Below are 16,033 nucleotides of genomic sequence, written 5' to 3'. Positions count from 1 at the left end.
TATGTTTGCAATTTCGCTCGACTTCCATCTCAAACGGGCAAGGTCAACCGAAACCACGGGTGTTTGCCAGGTCATTCGATAGAGTTTAGAGCTTGGACTGGCCTTGCCTTCGACTGTGCCGCCGCTCGAGCGATCTTTTTGGGTTACCCACGCGCTACGCATGGTTTCTTTCTCGACGTGGGTGCAATTATTTTTGGATCGTCGCTCGATTTCAAGGGCTCACCAACCTCGTCAGCGAATTTTCTCCGCCTCGCAGACAATTTTCTAGTATACCTCGATGTCCTAGCCTTCCGATTTTGTGTATTCCTAAGCTTGACGTGCATCACTGTAGCTTTTCGTGGCCATGTTAGAGACGTTATTTTGTTCAGAAATGGAGGCTCATGTTAGCTTCCTGTCGTCGTGTTGTCGTATTGGAGGGGAGAAATTCGCGTCAAGGAGTGGACGGACGAAGTATCGTGTGGCAGATCATACTCAATCCATTTTGGCAGTGTTTCATCTCAATGTGGATGAAACCAAATACACCCTGAACTTTTTTGCCACACTTGCAAATTGGCCATGGAATGCACTGCTACTGCCAGGGGCCCAACATTCTCTGGAGCTCCAGAGGTGGATGTACACCGTTCAAAGACTGGGAGCCACACAGTGGGACAAACTGTTTGAAATGCAAGTCTTCCAAGCCTGGCAGGAAGTCCAAATGCAAAACACAAACGCAAGACAAACTTGCGGCATGGGAGAAAACGTGGGCCATCGCCCGCAAGCACGAGCACATGCACGCCGCCACCACTGACAGCAGCATCACCAACAAAACCTCGCCCCACCACACCAGTACCTGATCACTGGATAGTTTAGTCTGTTCAGTTTACGAATTGAAAAAAGGAAGACAAAATAACAAAACTAAAAACACGAGCGTCGCATGGACCGAATCTGATGAGCAGCAGCACGTCACACCCGCATACCAAGTTTAGTAATAGTAGTAGTAGTATAGTATTTATTCATATTTCTCTAGGGCTTAGTGGGTAAATCTCTGCATCCAGAACAGTTCAGATAGGAATGCAATAACACACGCACAATGTCCACTATGTCACAGGTAGGGAGAGAAGTGTTTGCAGCTTGCTGGTAGACGTTCAGCCGTGCATGCATTGGCAAATGGCTAGAGCAGATGGCCCGCTGTCCTTAATGTAAGGCACACACGCAAGCGTCAGAGCTACAGCAGCCAAACAGCATAGTTTATGGATTCATGAAAGACTGCACCATACACTGCGCCAGCTCTGGTAGGGTGCCCTATTTGAGCATCGTCACTGGTCGGTGACGTTTTGCAGGCCTCACCATCAAAGATGCGAGGTGATGCTGCTGATCGACTTGCTGGCATGATAGTCACAAGCATAACTAGCGAAGAATGGCTGGAAGTCGAAACCAGCTGTAGATGTAGATTCCAGGTATACCAGAGAATTACTGACGCCAGCACTTCATCCGATGCCCCATCAGTGTCAACTGTACGCCGATGGTCACAGGACCGTGACAGCCTTTCGATCGGTCTACGGTCGGGAGACGGGGCTGCAAGCCCAAAGCAGCGGGTATATAGTGTTCGTCACCAGCTGAGCAAGAGAGCTTGCTGAGAGATTTAGGTGTGCACTGTTCAGCAACCAGTCCCAATATAGGTTTGTCCATGAAGGCTGGTGATCCTCAGCTATCATACAACAAATTCCTACTCACTGCGCATATGGCTTGTGAAACAGCAGCAGAAACTGCACTGCCTTGACAAGCGCACCAGTTACCATGATGGAGCAGATATGCCAACACCAAATCTCCAATCGCTAGTACAAGTAGCTCTTCACTAAATCATGCCTAGTGCATGCTTGCAGTGATATTTTCAGCAAGAGCGCTGCAGTTACTGCTGAGGAGATATAATATTGCGTCCTTGAAGTCGAAGGCGCTCATCAAAGATTTCTTGCCATCAATTCTTGGCCTTATGCAGGCACGAGGTGGTCTCCCGTGGCATTGGCCATATTACCCCGAGCTGCACTTGCTCGAGGAGCACGTTGTTTCGCTCATGGAAGTCCTTCGTGTTGGACTGAGTAGGCTTGCTGAGAGAACAGAGCGCTGAATCCATCCACGTCCACAACTACGAATAATTTACAGAAACATTCCTACTGCAGATCAGCGCTTGAAAACGGCGATGCAAATCAGCGACGTTGTTGGGCTTCTCCATTCAAAAGGAGAGCCTTCCTAACGAAGCAATTCTCATGTGACACTACATAGTCTCTCAAGCACTCTAGTTCAGGTCTTCTTCTCTCCACTCCATTATCATTTCGATCTTCACTCGGTCGACGTGATGGTAGTAGCTATGTAAAATAATTATGATGGATTCCTCCCGATCCTCGTCGCGGCTAAAATTTGTTCGGTGTTTGTCTAAATTCTCAAACTGACAGGGTTTACAAGAGAAATGTACCTAATTTTGTGCGATTGATGCAAATAAATCGGAATATGTCCGACTTCATAAATCCGTGCGGTAAACCGCATGAAAGGACGCCATGTCGTTAGTTGGTGCACATGAAGTCACCGTGCAGCCCGTTTTCGTTCCGTTTCGTTCCGTTTCGTGTCGTTTCGTCTCCGTGTAAACGCAGCCTAACTTACTAGCCTGTTTGTGCAGTCCTGTCACTCGAGTTGAACTCCAGTTCAACCTTGGTGTGAAAGTTGTCGCCTGCTGGCGTGGTGACCAGGTGATTTGGGCACCCAGGAGCACGTGACCGCTTGTTCAACCATGTTCGATTGGGAATAAAGGAGGAACGCTGCATCGCAGCCTTTTCGGACCAAAACCAGTCGACTCAGCGTCCAAAAGAGTACAACATATGGACCAATCGCGGTCATCCGTGCTTTTATAAGAACGAAATGGCGCTTTTAGTGACATTTTGCATACAAATCCCCATCTAGTAGGGCGCAGTCACCCAGTTTCGGTGGAAGTGCGCGAGTTCGATTGGGATTCAAGTAGGAAGGGAGCGTCTCAGCTTCCTCGGACCAAGACCATTCGACTCAGCACCCAGAAGACTACAACTGGTGAAAATTTGATTTTAGGGTATAATAATAATAATAATTCGCGGGATTCGCGTTGGCATCGCTTGAATGTTCAGAAACACACAAACTAGCCTTCGCTTCCGCAGGCCACCACTATGCCTATGCCTTGCACACCTTAGTGGCGAATGCAGACCTCACAAGTGAGTCAGGGGAGAGTAGGTGAGTCTCTCAACCAATCGGGCGTGTAACGGCCCATAACCCTGTAAACTGCATCCTTGTTACCCTCACTCCGAGCTGTGAGTACCCAGTTGACCGTGGGTGTCGGCCCCCCCACCACGCATAAAAAGTCTTTACTCACGTAAAAAGTCTTTACACGCTCCCTGCTACCAGCGCGGGTCTCGAACTCGGGACCTCATGATTCGCAGGCAGGCCTGCAAACCAATCGGCCATATGCGTTGGTTTTAGGGTATACTTCCCCTTTAATAATAAAATAATATTTTTTTTAAATTAATAATGATTATAGCCTACATCCACGAAAGTAGCAAGTAATTCAATTATTGATGATGATTTCGCCACCGGGAACCAATTTCTTTGTAAGTGTTTTGCTTGCCGGTCTGCTAGCATGGGTTATAGCGAGACTAGCGAGCTTCGCTCGCTTCTATTACCTGTTGTTCAAAATCCCGAGCGCATCCCATCTTCGCTATCACTGGCTTCTGGGCAACCTGCCAGACGTGGTGGATCGACCGCGATATTTCCATGAGACCGTTCCGAAGTTCTCGGCAGCGGAGCGACGTCTCTACCGCTTCATGGTTGGACCCATACCATTTCTAGTGGTACGTAAAGCTGCCGCATTCGGGTGTATGCCCCCTATTACAGTATACGAGAACACTAAAACCTGTTTGTGGCAATCGGAAATTAGAATATTAGCACATAAGATCTTACGTACATAGCAATCACCCCGATTATCCGAACACCATTGGACAGCAGAAAATGTGTTCTGATAATCCAAATCACACTTAGACTGATCCACATGGCCTAGGCTATGGTGCTATCATGGTGCTATCCTTCAACCCATGGCCTATACTAGTGTACTGTAATTTATCATAGTCACCAACCATATGGACCGACATTATAAAGCAAGACCTGAAGAAAACCAACATCACTGTCCCTGAAGCCTTTGTCTTAGCCGAAAACAGACACGAATGGAACCATCCCACTCACAGATGCGTAGAGCTCGATTCTAAGTACAGTGAAACCTGTCTAAGACGACCGCTCAAGGGACCTTCAAAACCTGGTCTCTGTTACCAGGTGGTCTCCTTATCCAGGGTCATTTGACTGAAACAGCATCCCTTGGTCCTGGTTCCAGTGGTCTTCTGGGATAGGTGGTCGCCTTATCCGAGTGGTCGCCTTGACAGGTTTTACTGTAATACAGGGGAGATTGGATGTAAGTGATCATTATAACGACATTACTTTGGGAGAAAACGAAATGTCATTATAATCGATCTTCACAATGTGAAGATATACATTGCATACTAAATTGCATACTAAATGCATTGCATACTAAATAGGAAATACCTTGCATACTAAATGTCATTTAGCATGCAATGTATATCAAGTCTGAAGAAGGGCTGAGGTTTACTGCAGCTTCATCTTTGGAATATAATAGATGTATGTCCCCCTCCCTCCATATTGGCCTATATTCTCTGGCCACGGGAAGGTGAAATAAATAAATAAATGTCAAAATGACAGAAATAATATTGCAGATATGCATGTGCATAATGCAGGATTTCAGATGTGTATGTGCATACACGTATGTCTTGCATGGCAAAAGTCATGTATACACCGCTGCACTGCGGCCGCAATGTAAAATTAATTACTAAAGCACGCGTGGAGTGACCTGGCCTGGAAGTCCGAGCACGTGACCCAGCCATATTCAATGCATGCCAGTCTGCCTAATACAAGAGGAAAGTCGTTATACTCGATGTATTTTCACAAGTTTTCAGGTCTTCGGGCACCAAAAAAGTGTCAGTAAATTCGATCTGTCGTTATTTTCGAGGTTGTTATACCCGGACCAACGCATATGGCCGATTGGTTTGCAGGCCTGCCTGCGAATCATGAGGTCCCGAGTTCGAGACCCGCGCTGGCAGCAGGGAGCGTGTAAAAAGACTTTTTACGCGTGTTGAACTGCGCCGACACCCACGGTCAACTGGGTACTTACAGCTCGAGTGAGGATAACAAGGATGCAGTTTACAGGGTTATGGGCCGTTACACGCCCGATTGGTTGAGAGACTCACCTCCTCTCCCCTGACTCACTTGTGAGGTCTGCATTCGCCACTAAGGTGTAAAGGCATAGTGGTGGCCTGCGGAAGCGAAGGCTATAGCTTGTGTGTTTCTGAACATTCAAGTGATGCTAACGCGGATCCCGCGAATATTATATATTATATATACCCGATCTACAGTCAGACCTCGCTTATCCGGTCCTCGTTTATCCGGATCCCTCGCCATCCGGAAGAAAATTGTTGGTTACCGATTTACAGCATATGCCATGTACAAATACAGTATGCGTGTTCGATTATCCAGTTCCCTCGCCTATCCGGATATTTTGTGGGAAAACGGATGTGTGCGGTTATGCGAGGTCTGACTGTATAATGTACAGAAAGGACTTGCCAAACAAATTGGGCGACAGAATTTTGTCGCTAACTCGATTTCTCGTTATGTATATCCAAGGTCGGTATATCCAATCTCCACGGTATGTGAGCTGTTCTTATTATTTAAAGGGGAAGTCCGGTGAAAATTTAAATTTCAGGGTCGGTAGAGTTTCGGGCGCTGAGTCGAATGGTGTTGGTCCCACGTGTCTCCGACAAAGCGTTCTCGAGATATTTCCGTTTGAAAAACTGAGTTTCGGGGGGCTGTGCCATGACGTCATGCGGCCGCGCCACACCCTCCGCAACGTCATAGCGTGCAGCTAGGTCAAAGGACTGCGTGAAAGCAATAGTGTCAGTGCTATTTCAAATGATTTGGCGACCGATAGTAGGTGACCCCGAAGACGTAACTCCTTGTGAGAGTGAGATGCAGCCATGGGTGACCTTCATGAGTTCGGTCTGGGGCTGAAACCTCGGTATTCAACTGAAGAAATGGCCGCGCGGTCAAGAGTGAGCGCTACTGAGTTTCCGACTGATGAAAAAGCAGCAGCTATTGCAGACGAGGCTGATATAATAATTATCAGATCGCTGGAGAGCAGAGTCGCCAAAATGGAGAAGAGTGATGCGAGTGCTCTAAATGTTGTTCCATACCGATTCGCTTACACTCCAGTAGCCTGCCACATGGTGATGTTTTGGTGCGAACTTGGCATATTTCGGACCACTCAATTGGAGAACAGTGCAGGCTCTTTGAACCACGGGCACGACTCTTCGTTCGCAACGCTACAGGATCTGAAAATTCTAGGTCCGGGAGCTGTTCCCTGTTTTGTCTATTGACTTGTCGCGACTCACGGTTGTGCACTCATCGCTGTAGCATAAAATAATGAGGCGGGAGCGGAAAACTAAAATTTTCTTTCTCAAAGCACAACCACCGGCACCGGCAAGGAGAAACGCACGTTCTCTGCCTGCATGACTGTACAATACGACTGATACAAGTGTAGGACATGACAAGTCTGTGTGTTGACTAGTTTTCTGAGTCCTGTTGTAGCTAGCTACCCCAGCACGGCAGTGCGGGAGTAGTTCCGTGTGTAATGAGTAGTCGAGTTTGTTGACTACACTACACTACAGCTAGCACGCACGCAGCGCATTGCTAGACAAGAGCCGTAGAGGCCATGCGCCAGTGCATGCCGACGGAAAAGGTCCAACTCGGAAACGGCTAAAATACGGTATAACCTCGAGGTTTACCGAGCTGAAAATCACAGGGTACGTAGTGTTTGTAACGCTGAATTGAATGGTCTTGGTCCGAAGAAGCTGCGACAAACGGTTCCCCAATCGAACGCCCTCCGAATATGGCCATTTTGTACACAACTAGATGGCGTGGCTACCTGGCTGCACGCTGTGACGTCATCACCTGGATCTGGGTGATGCGCGCTCAAATTCGCACATGTTCGATTGGGCGTATCTGACGAACCATTGGCCGCAGCCTCCTCGGACAAAGACCATTCGACTCAGCGCCCCGAACTCTACGAACTGTGAAATTTAAATTTTTCACCGGACTTCCCCTTTAAATAATCGACGAGGAGACAACCATTTTAGTATCACAGTAAGGAAGTCCAGCTGAAGTGACATCAAACCTGTCGCATCTGTTCCGCCTCACGCCACAGGCCTGGATATTTTTGTGTCTTTTCGACAGATTTTCGGCGGATGTTCCTGTCCAGAGAGACACTTACGTCCACAAGCAATGCCTCATAATGCCTCATCTTTGCCCTTGATAATAATGCCGGGTCTTTTTGCTGTTGGAATTGGCACTTCCCAGTAGACTGACACATCCGTTTCAGCACTGTACACGACTTTAGTGAGCTGGTGACTTGTGTATTTATTTGAAATGCCCGATGCACCATACTTCCTGCACAGCGTCCAGTGAAGATCCTTTGCTAATCTGTTGTGGCGATTGACATAATGACTTCCAGCACAAGCCGTGCATGCTCCAATAAGGTGGAAAACCGTTTCCTTGTCCTTTCACACATCCTACAGCTCGTGTTGTTGAATACACTCGTTCCTCGAATAAATTTTTCTTGTAAGTTCCGTGTTGGGACAGCCTGGTCCTGTATGGACATAACAATACTTTCCGTCGCCGGACGAAAGACAGAAGACCGCAACCACGTAAAGGAGAGCCCTCGATCCAGCTCAGCATCCTGAAGCATCAGCCAAAATTGGCCATGCAGAGGCTTCTTTCTAATTATATCCTCCCTATGCCGCTGGTATCCCTGGCGTATCTGCTCCCATTTGGCTGACTCCTCCATACAAATCTTTGCCAAAAATCTCACAGCATCACTGGAGACAGAGTATTTAGCTTTTCCATGATGGTACTGGTTCAGGAGAGCAATGGCAATGTGGTCTTGGTGGCCCTCGATGTATTTATTGATCTGGATGATGGATCATTCATGTAGATCTACCACACTCTGGAATCCACGGTCGCCTTCGCCACGCACCTAATGCACCCTCTCTTTGTCAGCCCGAGGGTGATGCCATCTCTTCTTGGTGAGCTTCTTCCTGAGCAAGATATCCAGTTGCTGTAATTCTACGTGTCGCCAGTTCACGATACCAAAGCTGTATGTGAGCAGCTGTATTATTAATAATCTACGTGGAGATAACAATTTATAGAAAAGAAAAGGACCAATGAACTACAAGTTACGCTATAATGTCCACTAACACCACCAGTTACTAAACAATCAGCTCATGCGAAAACATTGCACGACACTGACCGACGGTACTGACATTCTACAACTAACTTCCCCTCCTATGTTATCATATATTAGAACCTTCCAAGTTAGAAGGCTGTTGGAATGCGCATCCAAGATGTGCTAGAGCTGATAGCCAGTTAGTTCTAGAGCGATAGTACCGTCGGTCAGTGTCGTGCAATGTTTTCGCATGAGCTGATTGTTTAGTACCTGGTCATGTTTATATAGTGGACATTAAAGCGTAACTTGTAGTTCCTTAGTCCTTTTCTTTTCTATAAATTTACTTTCAAGTATTCTTGGCTCTCCATCCAGACATAGTGGGATGGTCTAAGACCATGATTGAGAAACAGAGGGTACCAGGTTCAAGTCCTGCTTGGAAGCGGAGGGTTTTTCCCGCCGTGCTGCGACCCACATTTAACTGGGAACTCGTGGCCTGGCACGAGGGAAGCGTGGATGCAGCGAATGGGATTTCGCTCTTTGACCACTTTGGTGGTGGGTCTGATCTACTCACCTCCCACCGCCTTAGGAGCTGCATCTGCGCCTTGATCTGATCTTTGAGGGTGGTGCACCGGTGGCGTCCCAGCGGATGCGGAAACTCAGTCTCCAGCCGAGTCTCACGCGAACCGCAAATCTTTTTTTCTTCTTTTTTCTCCATCCAAATTTAAATAATGCGGCTATGAATAAATTAATCTGCGCATTCGTACTTCAAACACATCAGGCAAGGTAGGTCTAGACCGTAAAGGTTTCCAAGAACGTTTTCTTGTGACGATCGTCATTTGGAAAATACATCACAATAGAGAAAACAAAGAGGGGACATGTTAATGCAGAGAAGGTGAAACATTTAGGTAAAACAGTGCTAAATATACAGTGTAAACTAGCAAGATAATGTGGAGTAGGGATGGCAAAAATTGAAGAAAGAAAAACATGGACTTAACATAGGGCTATACTTAGAAGTTGTGACTTCGGCGGTATTAGTCATTAAGTTGGTTGTTCCAACAAGGAACACACGTTTCTTGCCGAACTTGACTGACTCACGACTGCCATCCAGAGCACACGAGGAGCACATCGCACCTTCCACTCTGCAAACCTGCAAGAAAGCACTACTCCCTGCTCAATACACAGTGTTTCGGGGAATTCACCCTCATCAGTTGAGCTTGAGTAGGCTGGGGAAGATTGTGTCTGAAAAGCACCACTTATATACTGCTCCTCGTGTGCTCTGGATGGTAGTCGTGAGTCAGTCAAGTGTCAAGTTCGGCAAGAAACGTGTGTTCCTCATTGGAACAATCAACTTTATAGGACTATACTGTGCGAATTGCGGAAATAGTGTGAGTGTAGCGACTGATTCCTTCCAAATACGTACGCATACCACTATAATTATGATATGCCCTCACTGTACTCATGCCACTATCCCTTTGCCTCTCTGTACTGTTCCCTCCGATATCAGGTTAACCATGCAGATCTTGTGGCAGCCGTCCTGAAATCGTCGCCGCCAAAGAACTTGTTCACCTACTCACTGATCATGCCCTTCATCGGAGACGGCCTTCTTGTCAGCAGTGGCAAGAAATGGGCGAGAGACCGCCGGCTGCTGACCAACGCATTCCACTTCAACATCCTACAGGAGTATACTCCGATACTGCATGATTCCTGCCAGGTCCTGCTTGATAAGCTCGCACAGCACGTCAGCGATGGCGAGATGCAAAGCAGAGCGTTTGATTTCTCGCAGGCATGCCGCTTGCTGACGCTGGATGTCATGCTGCGCTGCATCATGGCACACGAGTCCAACTGTCAATTGGAGGACTCTCAATACACCCGGGACGTGCGAGAAATCACACGGCTCATCATGGTCCGGGGTCTTAGCATTGAATGCTTGCTACCGGACTCCGTTTATTTCATGATGAAGAACGGGAAACAGCTTCGGGAAGTGTGCGATAGGTGCCACGATTTCTCCGCAGCTGTGATCAAGAAACGGCGGAACGAGCTGCAGGAGTGTGGTCCGCTGTCTGAAGCCGGCCTGGCGGATGCCCAGCAAAAGATTCGCAAAGGCCGTGCCAGTTTCGTTGACATCCTGCTCACCGTCCGCGATGAGGATGGCAGCGGGCTGAGTGATTCCGAAGTACGCGATCAAGTTGATACGTTCCTATTTGAAGGTGAGTGGTGTGTGTGTGTGTGCGTTGTGAAAGACCCTGGATATTTAAAAAAAACATGCAGGTGCTTTCTTGAACGCTTTCGTAGCATGTTCTGCTAAACTGCTATGAACATACAGTACATGCAGGGAACAAAAGGTGATAACATTGTGGCAGAGGATGAGAAACATAATCCAAGTACATGTGCTAACATGAGGCCCCAGCTAAACGTCCCTAACCTTCAACGGGAAGTGCATCGATTTTTCAAGTAGGGTTCAGATGAAAGACAATTTGACATCGGTTCAAATGGCATACCTCTGGCTTGCATACGCCAAATCGCCAATTGTATGATCCCGTTGCCACAGCGACCAGAGCAGTGATGACGCACGTTCTGCTTAGCTCCGTGCGGAGAGAGAAGGTCGATCACAGCAGAATTTGGTACTTTTCAATTGTCTTACTGTATTCACGATGTGAAAGAAGTGCTGTGTTCAATGCTGTTAGTAGTGCCGTGAACTGTTTGTTAGTAGTCCTCTCTGTTGTGTACTGGGACGTGACACCGATACGAGAAAGCTGGAGTGTGGACACATCAGCAGGCAAGCGAAAATAGTGACGAACAGAATGCTGAAATCTTGGTTGGGGCAAATCAGACGTTCAGCATTTACCCCAACCAAGGACCATGCCGTTTGCTCCTTCAACTTCCTGAATATGGATGTGATGCTCCTGGCGACTTTCCTAACTCTCGTAACACCTTCTGAAGCCAGGTGAGACGACGGGTGGAGGAGATTGACGAACTAAAATAATGTCGTACTTTTTGGAAAGTTTGCTGCACATCTCTCAGGAGAGATGGTGCATAGTATTACCAGTATACCAACCGTATTTTCCTAGAGGAACCATTTCCGAGGCTACAGTCAGCCTAGAGAAATGCAGGAGAAGGCCGATAAACAGTTCACGGCACTAACAGCATTGAACACAGCACTTCTTCCACATCGTGAATACAATAAGGCAATTGAAATTGACCAAATTCTGCAGTGATCGACCTTCTCTCTCACGGAGCTAAGCAGAACGTGCGTCATCACTGCGCTGGTCGTTATGGCAACGTGATCATGCAATTGGCAAGTTTGGCAAGTTTGGCTTATCGTATGCAAGTGAGAGATACGCAATTTGAACCACTATCAAGTTGTCTTTCTTCTGGACCCTACTTTAAAAATCGATTATTGCAATATGTTTTAGACTACGAGAAATCGACTAACTACTGTAATTTCACAATTTTTTGGTATACTTTTATTTTCGGTACTTTCGGTGCGTCTGTTTCATACCTAAAATGTCAATGCACCGAACAAACACTAACACGCATAATCCAATAGGGAACTGCTTGTCTGTACCGAAAAGTTCTGCTCACCTAACCTAGCCTGTTGCCCTCAGACCGAAAATATTGAGCATGGAAAATTTCCGAGGCTGAAATTAGAGTATTCTTTTTTTGTTTTTGTTTTTGTCTAGGCCACGACACAACATCAAGTGGCCTCCAGTGGCTCTTCTACTACCTTGCTAAAGACCCAGCTATCCAGCAGCAGTGCAGGGAAGAAGCACAGAGATATGCAGATGACGGCGCAGGTGAGCCCCGAGTTCTCTACTCCCCACCCCCACCCCGCCGCACTTGTCAGTGTGCAGCTGGGAGTCATGTAGCATCCTGCGACACAACACGAGATTGAAGTATCTTTTAAGATAACCACTCGGCAATGTTACTTTAAAAGTAACAGTGCCGAGTGGTTATTAGCGTAAAGTACCACCAGAGCGCCCCACCTTGATTTTACAGCCAAGGGAAGAAAATCGTATGGCGGAGTGCTGCGAAGTTTGTACGTTGTGAGAACCTTAGTGTACTAAGGTCACACTCGGCAGGTTTTTTTATGTGGAGCTCACATCCGCTGGACGGTAAACGGCTGGGTGCGGATTGACTGCATAACGTGCAATGTGTGTACAAGGTCAATGTCGTATGACCTACGGACAGGAACCCCTCCACAAGACGACCACGAAAGGCCGAGATGGTGGGGCGCTCTGGCGGCACTTTACGGTATTACTAAACGGTGATAGATTGTGATTGACACTGAATGACTGCTGCGGTCTACCTCTGCTACTGCTCAGATTGCGTCGAGAGGAAACTGACTAAACGATCCCGTTTAGTGTTCTGTGTGAATGCTTGACCACTGTACTGCTGTGATATCTGTGTGTTGTATGCATACTGTCCAGGTCATGTTGGGCACAAAGACTTGGCCAAGCTCACCTTCATCACACAATGTATCAAGGAAGCCCTGCGTATGGCGTGCCCGGTTGCCTACATCGAACGTCGGCTGAGTCAAGAGATCCAGCTGGACCAGTACACAATACCCAAAGGTTCAATTGTAAACATGGACATCTTTGCACTGCATCATTCTGAGGACTTCTACCCAGATGCGTATACGTTCAAGCCCGACCGATTCTCGGAGGAAGCTGTTGCGGCACGCAACCTGCATGCGTTCATTCCGTTCTCAGCCGGCTCTCGAAATTGCATTGGGCAAGCACTGGCGATGAATGTGCTGCGCGCTGCCGTTTCTAGCATCCTCCTGCATGTGAGACTAAGCATCGACCCCAGCCTGCCGGAGCCAATGTTTGAAGATGCTGTCGTCATGCAAGCCAAGAACGGAATTAATCTGCTCGTTAGCAGCATTTGAGCTGAAAGGTACTGGTGGTTGTTCAATGTTTTGCTTTGCAAACATGAACATACCGGGTTGCCATCACCCAGCTTCAGAATGAGCTTGCAGACAATGGTGCTGGCACTGGCACTGCCCCAAGCCTTCCATGGTCACGGTGAAGCATTTTGTCATCGGATGTGACGCAGCTGATACTGGACTCAGGTATCACGTTTTTTAGCCTATTGTGGCTGATACATGGAATATTCAGTTACTTTATCTCATCGGGCCAATTTCCAAATATGTTTCTAGGTAGGCTGACAACTATTAGACTCTTCATATCCAATGTCACTTGAGAGAAAGAAAAAAAGATATTCCGGCATTAATAATATTGAAATATCATGTGGATTCCGATGATTACTACTGACTCATACTATTCATAGGAAAGAAATTGAACTTTTTGAAATAGGTCGTCTATGACTGTTACCTTCTCTATCATATGCACTCAATAAGCGCTATGATAATTTCCGGTACCCCGCTGCCCCAAGCATATAATGGAGACTGTCACTGGTCACGCGGCGTGTGAACTTGCCATTTCAACCCCCTTTTTGTCAAGCGGCTTGGTTTCGCCAAACGTTAGTCGTCATGGTGCCGTTCGTTGGGTTTAGGATCCCAAGGCGTTTCAAGTACAAACACTACACTTCTGATAGAGACTGTGCTAGTGAGTAGTGGTATTTCAACATGTCCTGGACACTCACTTATGCTGGAGACGCAGCCAGCCAGAAGTACATGTACTAGTACTGTACAAATACCCTTATTTTTTCGATTTCGACAGCATGTTTACACAAGGCAAGGACGCGCAGGCTCAGTGCTCCCTGCTCCTGACTACAACCATAACTCGGTCGGCAGAGTCCCGGTCTTGCGACCACCTGAACCGTATGGGGAAATACCCGTGTGTTGTTACAAATAGGTGCACTGAAGTCTAATGCAGCTTGTCATTGCATATCCTCTAGCCTAGCCTAGGCAACCTGAGTACTTGTCCTTCAAGTAGTATACTGCGGTCTATCATGGTTTGTGTGTAGATCTACAAGTATTAGGTCTGCACAGTGCACACCTGCTTCTATTCAGCGTGATACTGCCCTTGATTTCTTTTCCATGTGAATATGGTGTCCTATTCCTGGAATTCCTGTTCGTTGAAATTCAGGATACTGGCATGCAGCATGGATGATTCTTTCCAGCAAATGTACTGTAAATCATGTCGCAACCCGGTCCAGAGTCTGCAACTCCGAACCGCTGGCCTTGGGAAGAGCATCATCGCAACGTTACTCCAGGTCTGTTGACCAATGGAAGGATATACGTTATGTTAAATGCTACAGCCACAGCACCAAGATTTAATGTCAAATATGTATTATACAGTATAAATTTTAGAAACTACTGCTTCTTGTTTGATCTGCGCTAGTGAACTAGTCTAGTGCAAGAAAACATGAAGACGAGGATTTTGATGGACAGCCTGCATGGGTCAGAGGAGCGCACTACGGTCTACTGGTATGGGTAGTTACCTACTCTTGTCTTCAGGAGCCAGAATCATCCCACTGCATGGGCTTTTGCAATCAGCACATATCACACTGCGGTACTGGCATAAATAATCTTGATTGGCATGTACCGGTACTGGTGCGTGCGTCGGTAATCAGGACTATAAGTATAAGGTCTCAGATCCACAAGACTCATACCACAGTCCCTACACATTGGCTGAAAACTGCTCTAGTGGTTCGAACAAGTTCATACATCGACATTCGAGCTGTTTTCTCTCGCCACCCTGTTGCTAGTCCACTGAGTCTGGTGGAAAAGTGACACAAACAATATCTTGCTAGCTTATCGAGAATCCAAATAGAGGTGTTCAATAATTCCAAGGAAATGGTGCATTAAAACTCAAGTCAGACAAACAATATCTTGCTAGCTTATCGAGAATCCAAATAGAGGTGTTCAATAATTCCAAGGAAATGGTGCATTAAAACTCAAGTCAGAATAATTTCAAATATAAGTGTAGGCATGAGTAGAACCCATTGTGATAAGGCTTTTCTAGCACACTCATTGTTCTACAACTGGGCAAAATTCAATATAACGGTCTTGGTCCTACGCACTGACCTATCTAACCAGAATAGAGGACAGCAGTGTAAACAGCTTGTATGGTCATGTGTACCTACAATACTCAGTGGCATAAGCTGTGTCTGCTGCTTTCAAGAGCGAAATAGCGTGACTGGAGCAGTGGAATACTACCATTTTTGTCTGGATCCAGATCAGGGAATCTTCTTCGGCTCCATCAAAACTAGCCACATACTAGTTGGCGACTGCGACTGCCTCAATCTCAAAACTAGCGCCCTTGGGCAGAGCAGCAGCAGCAATACAGGCCCTGGCTGGAAACACTGATGAACCTTCGAAGTAGGTAGTATATATGGCATTGACAGCTGCAAAGTCAGCCATGTCTGCAAGAAAGATATTGGTTTTTACAATGTTCTGGAATGAAGATCCAGATGCTGCCAAAACTTCTCCAAGGTTCTTCAATGCCTGCTTGGCTTGCGCTTCGACGCCACCTGAAACTAGTTCGCCTGTAGCAGGGTCCATACCAATTTGTCCGGATAAATACACCATCTGTGAGCCTGCCGGTACGGCGACAGCCTGGCTATACGGACCGATCGCCGCTGGAGCTTTGTCCGTGGAGATAACACGACGACCTGATTCGGAAGACATCCTGATGGGTTGCAGAACCAATTTGGAGAAAGAACGCTTTGAAAGTGACAAGAAAATAATTGGAGAAATCAATTTTGGAGCATTCATCTTTTATTTCTTGCAGCTTC

At 47.0% G+C, this 16,033-nt stretch overlaps 2 protein-coding genes across 2 annotated transcripts; one reads left to right on the top strand and one right to left on the bottom strand.

The window, feature by feature from the left end:
- Window positions 1-3,561: 3,561 nt before the first annotated feature.
- LOC135809932 (cytochrome P450 4F1-like) lies at window positions 3,562-13,725 on the top strand. The gene is made up of 4 exons (XM_065323380.1): window positions 3,562-3,845; window positions 9,837-10,539; window positions 12,013-12,126; window positions 12,760-13,725. Exons 1-4 carry the CDS (start codon window positions 3,573-3,575, stop codon window positions 13,218-13,220), a joined length of 1,551 nt encoding a protein of 516 aa, XP_065179452.1. The 5' UTR covers window positions 3,562-3,572; the 3' UTR covers window positions 13,221-13,725.
- A 1,790-nt stretch (window positions 13,726-15,515) lies between these two features.
- On the bottom strand, window positions 15,516-15,926 carry LOC135810561 (2-iminobutanoate/2-iminopropanoate deaminase-like). The gene has a single exon (XM_065324053.1). It carries the CDS (start codon window positions 15,924-15,926, stop codon window positions 15,516-15,518), a length of 411 nt encoding a protein of 136 aa, XP_065180125.1.
- Window positions 15,927-16,033: the final 107 nt, after the last annotated feature.

The sequence above is a fragment of the Sycon ciliatum genome, chromosome 2 (assembly GCF_964019385.1).
Source record: "Sycon ciliatum chromosome 2, ocSycCili1.1, whole genome shotgun sequence".
In the NCBI taxonomy this organism is placed as follows: Eukaryota; Metazoa; Porifera; class Calcarea; order Leucosolenida; family Sycettidae; genus Sycon; species Sycon ciliatum.
Note: the sequence above shows the minus strand (reverse complement) of the source record. Positions and strands in the feature narration are given on the sequence as shown.

Coding starts and splice junctions, on each gene's coding strand:
- LOC135809932 (XM_065323380.1), top strand. CDS start 3,573: ATGATGATTTCGCCACCGGGAACCAATTTCTTTGTAAGTGTTTTGCTT. Junction 3,846..9,836: donor GACCCATACCATTTCTAGTG/GTACGTAAAGCT, acceptor CTCCGATATCAG/GTTAACCATGCAGATCTTGT. Junction 10,540..12,012: donor TGATACGTTCCTATTTGAAG/GTGAGTGGTGTG, acceptor GTTTTTGTCTAG/GCCACGACACAACATCAAGT.
- LOC135810561 (XM_065324053.1), bottom strand. CDS start 15,926: ATGTCTTCCGAATCAGGTCGTCGTGTTATCTCCACGGACAAAGCTCCA.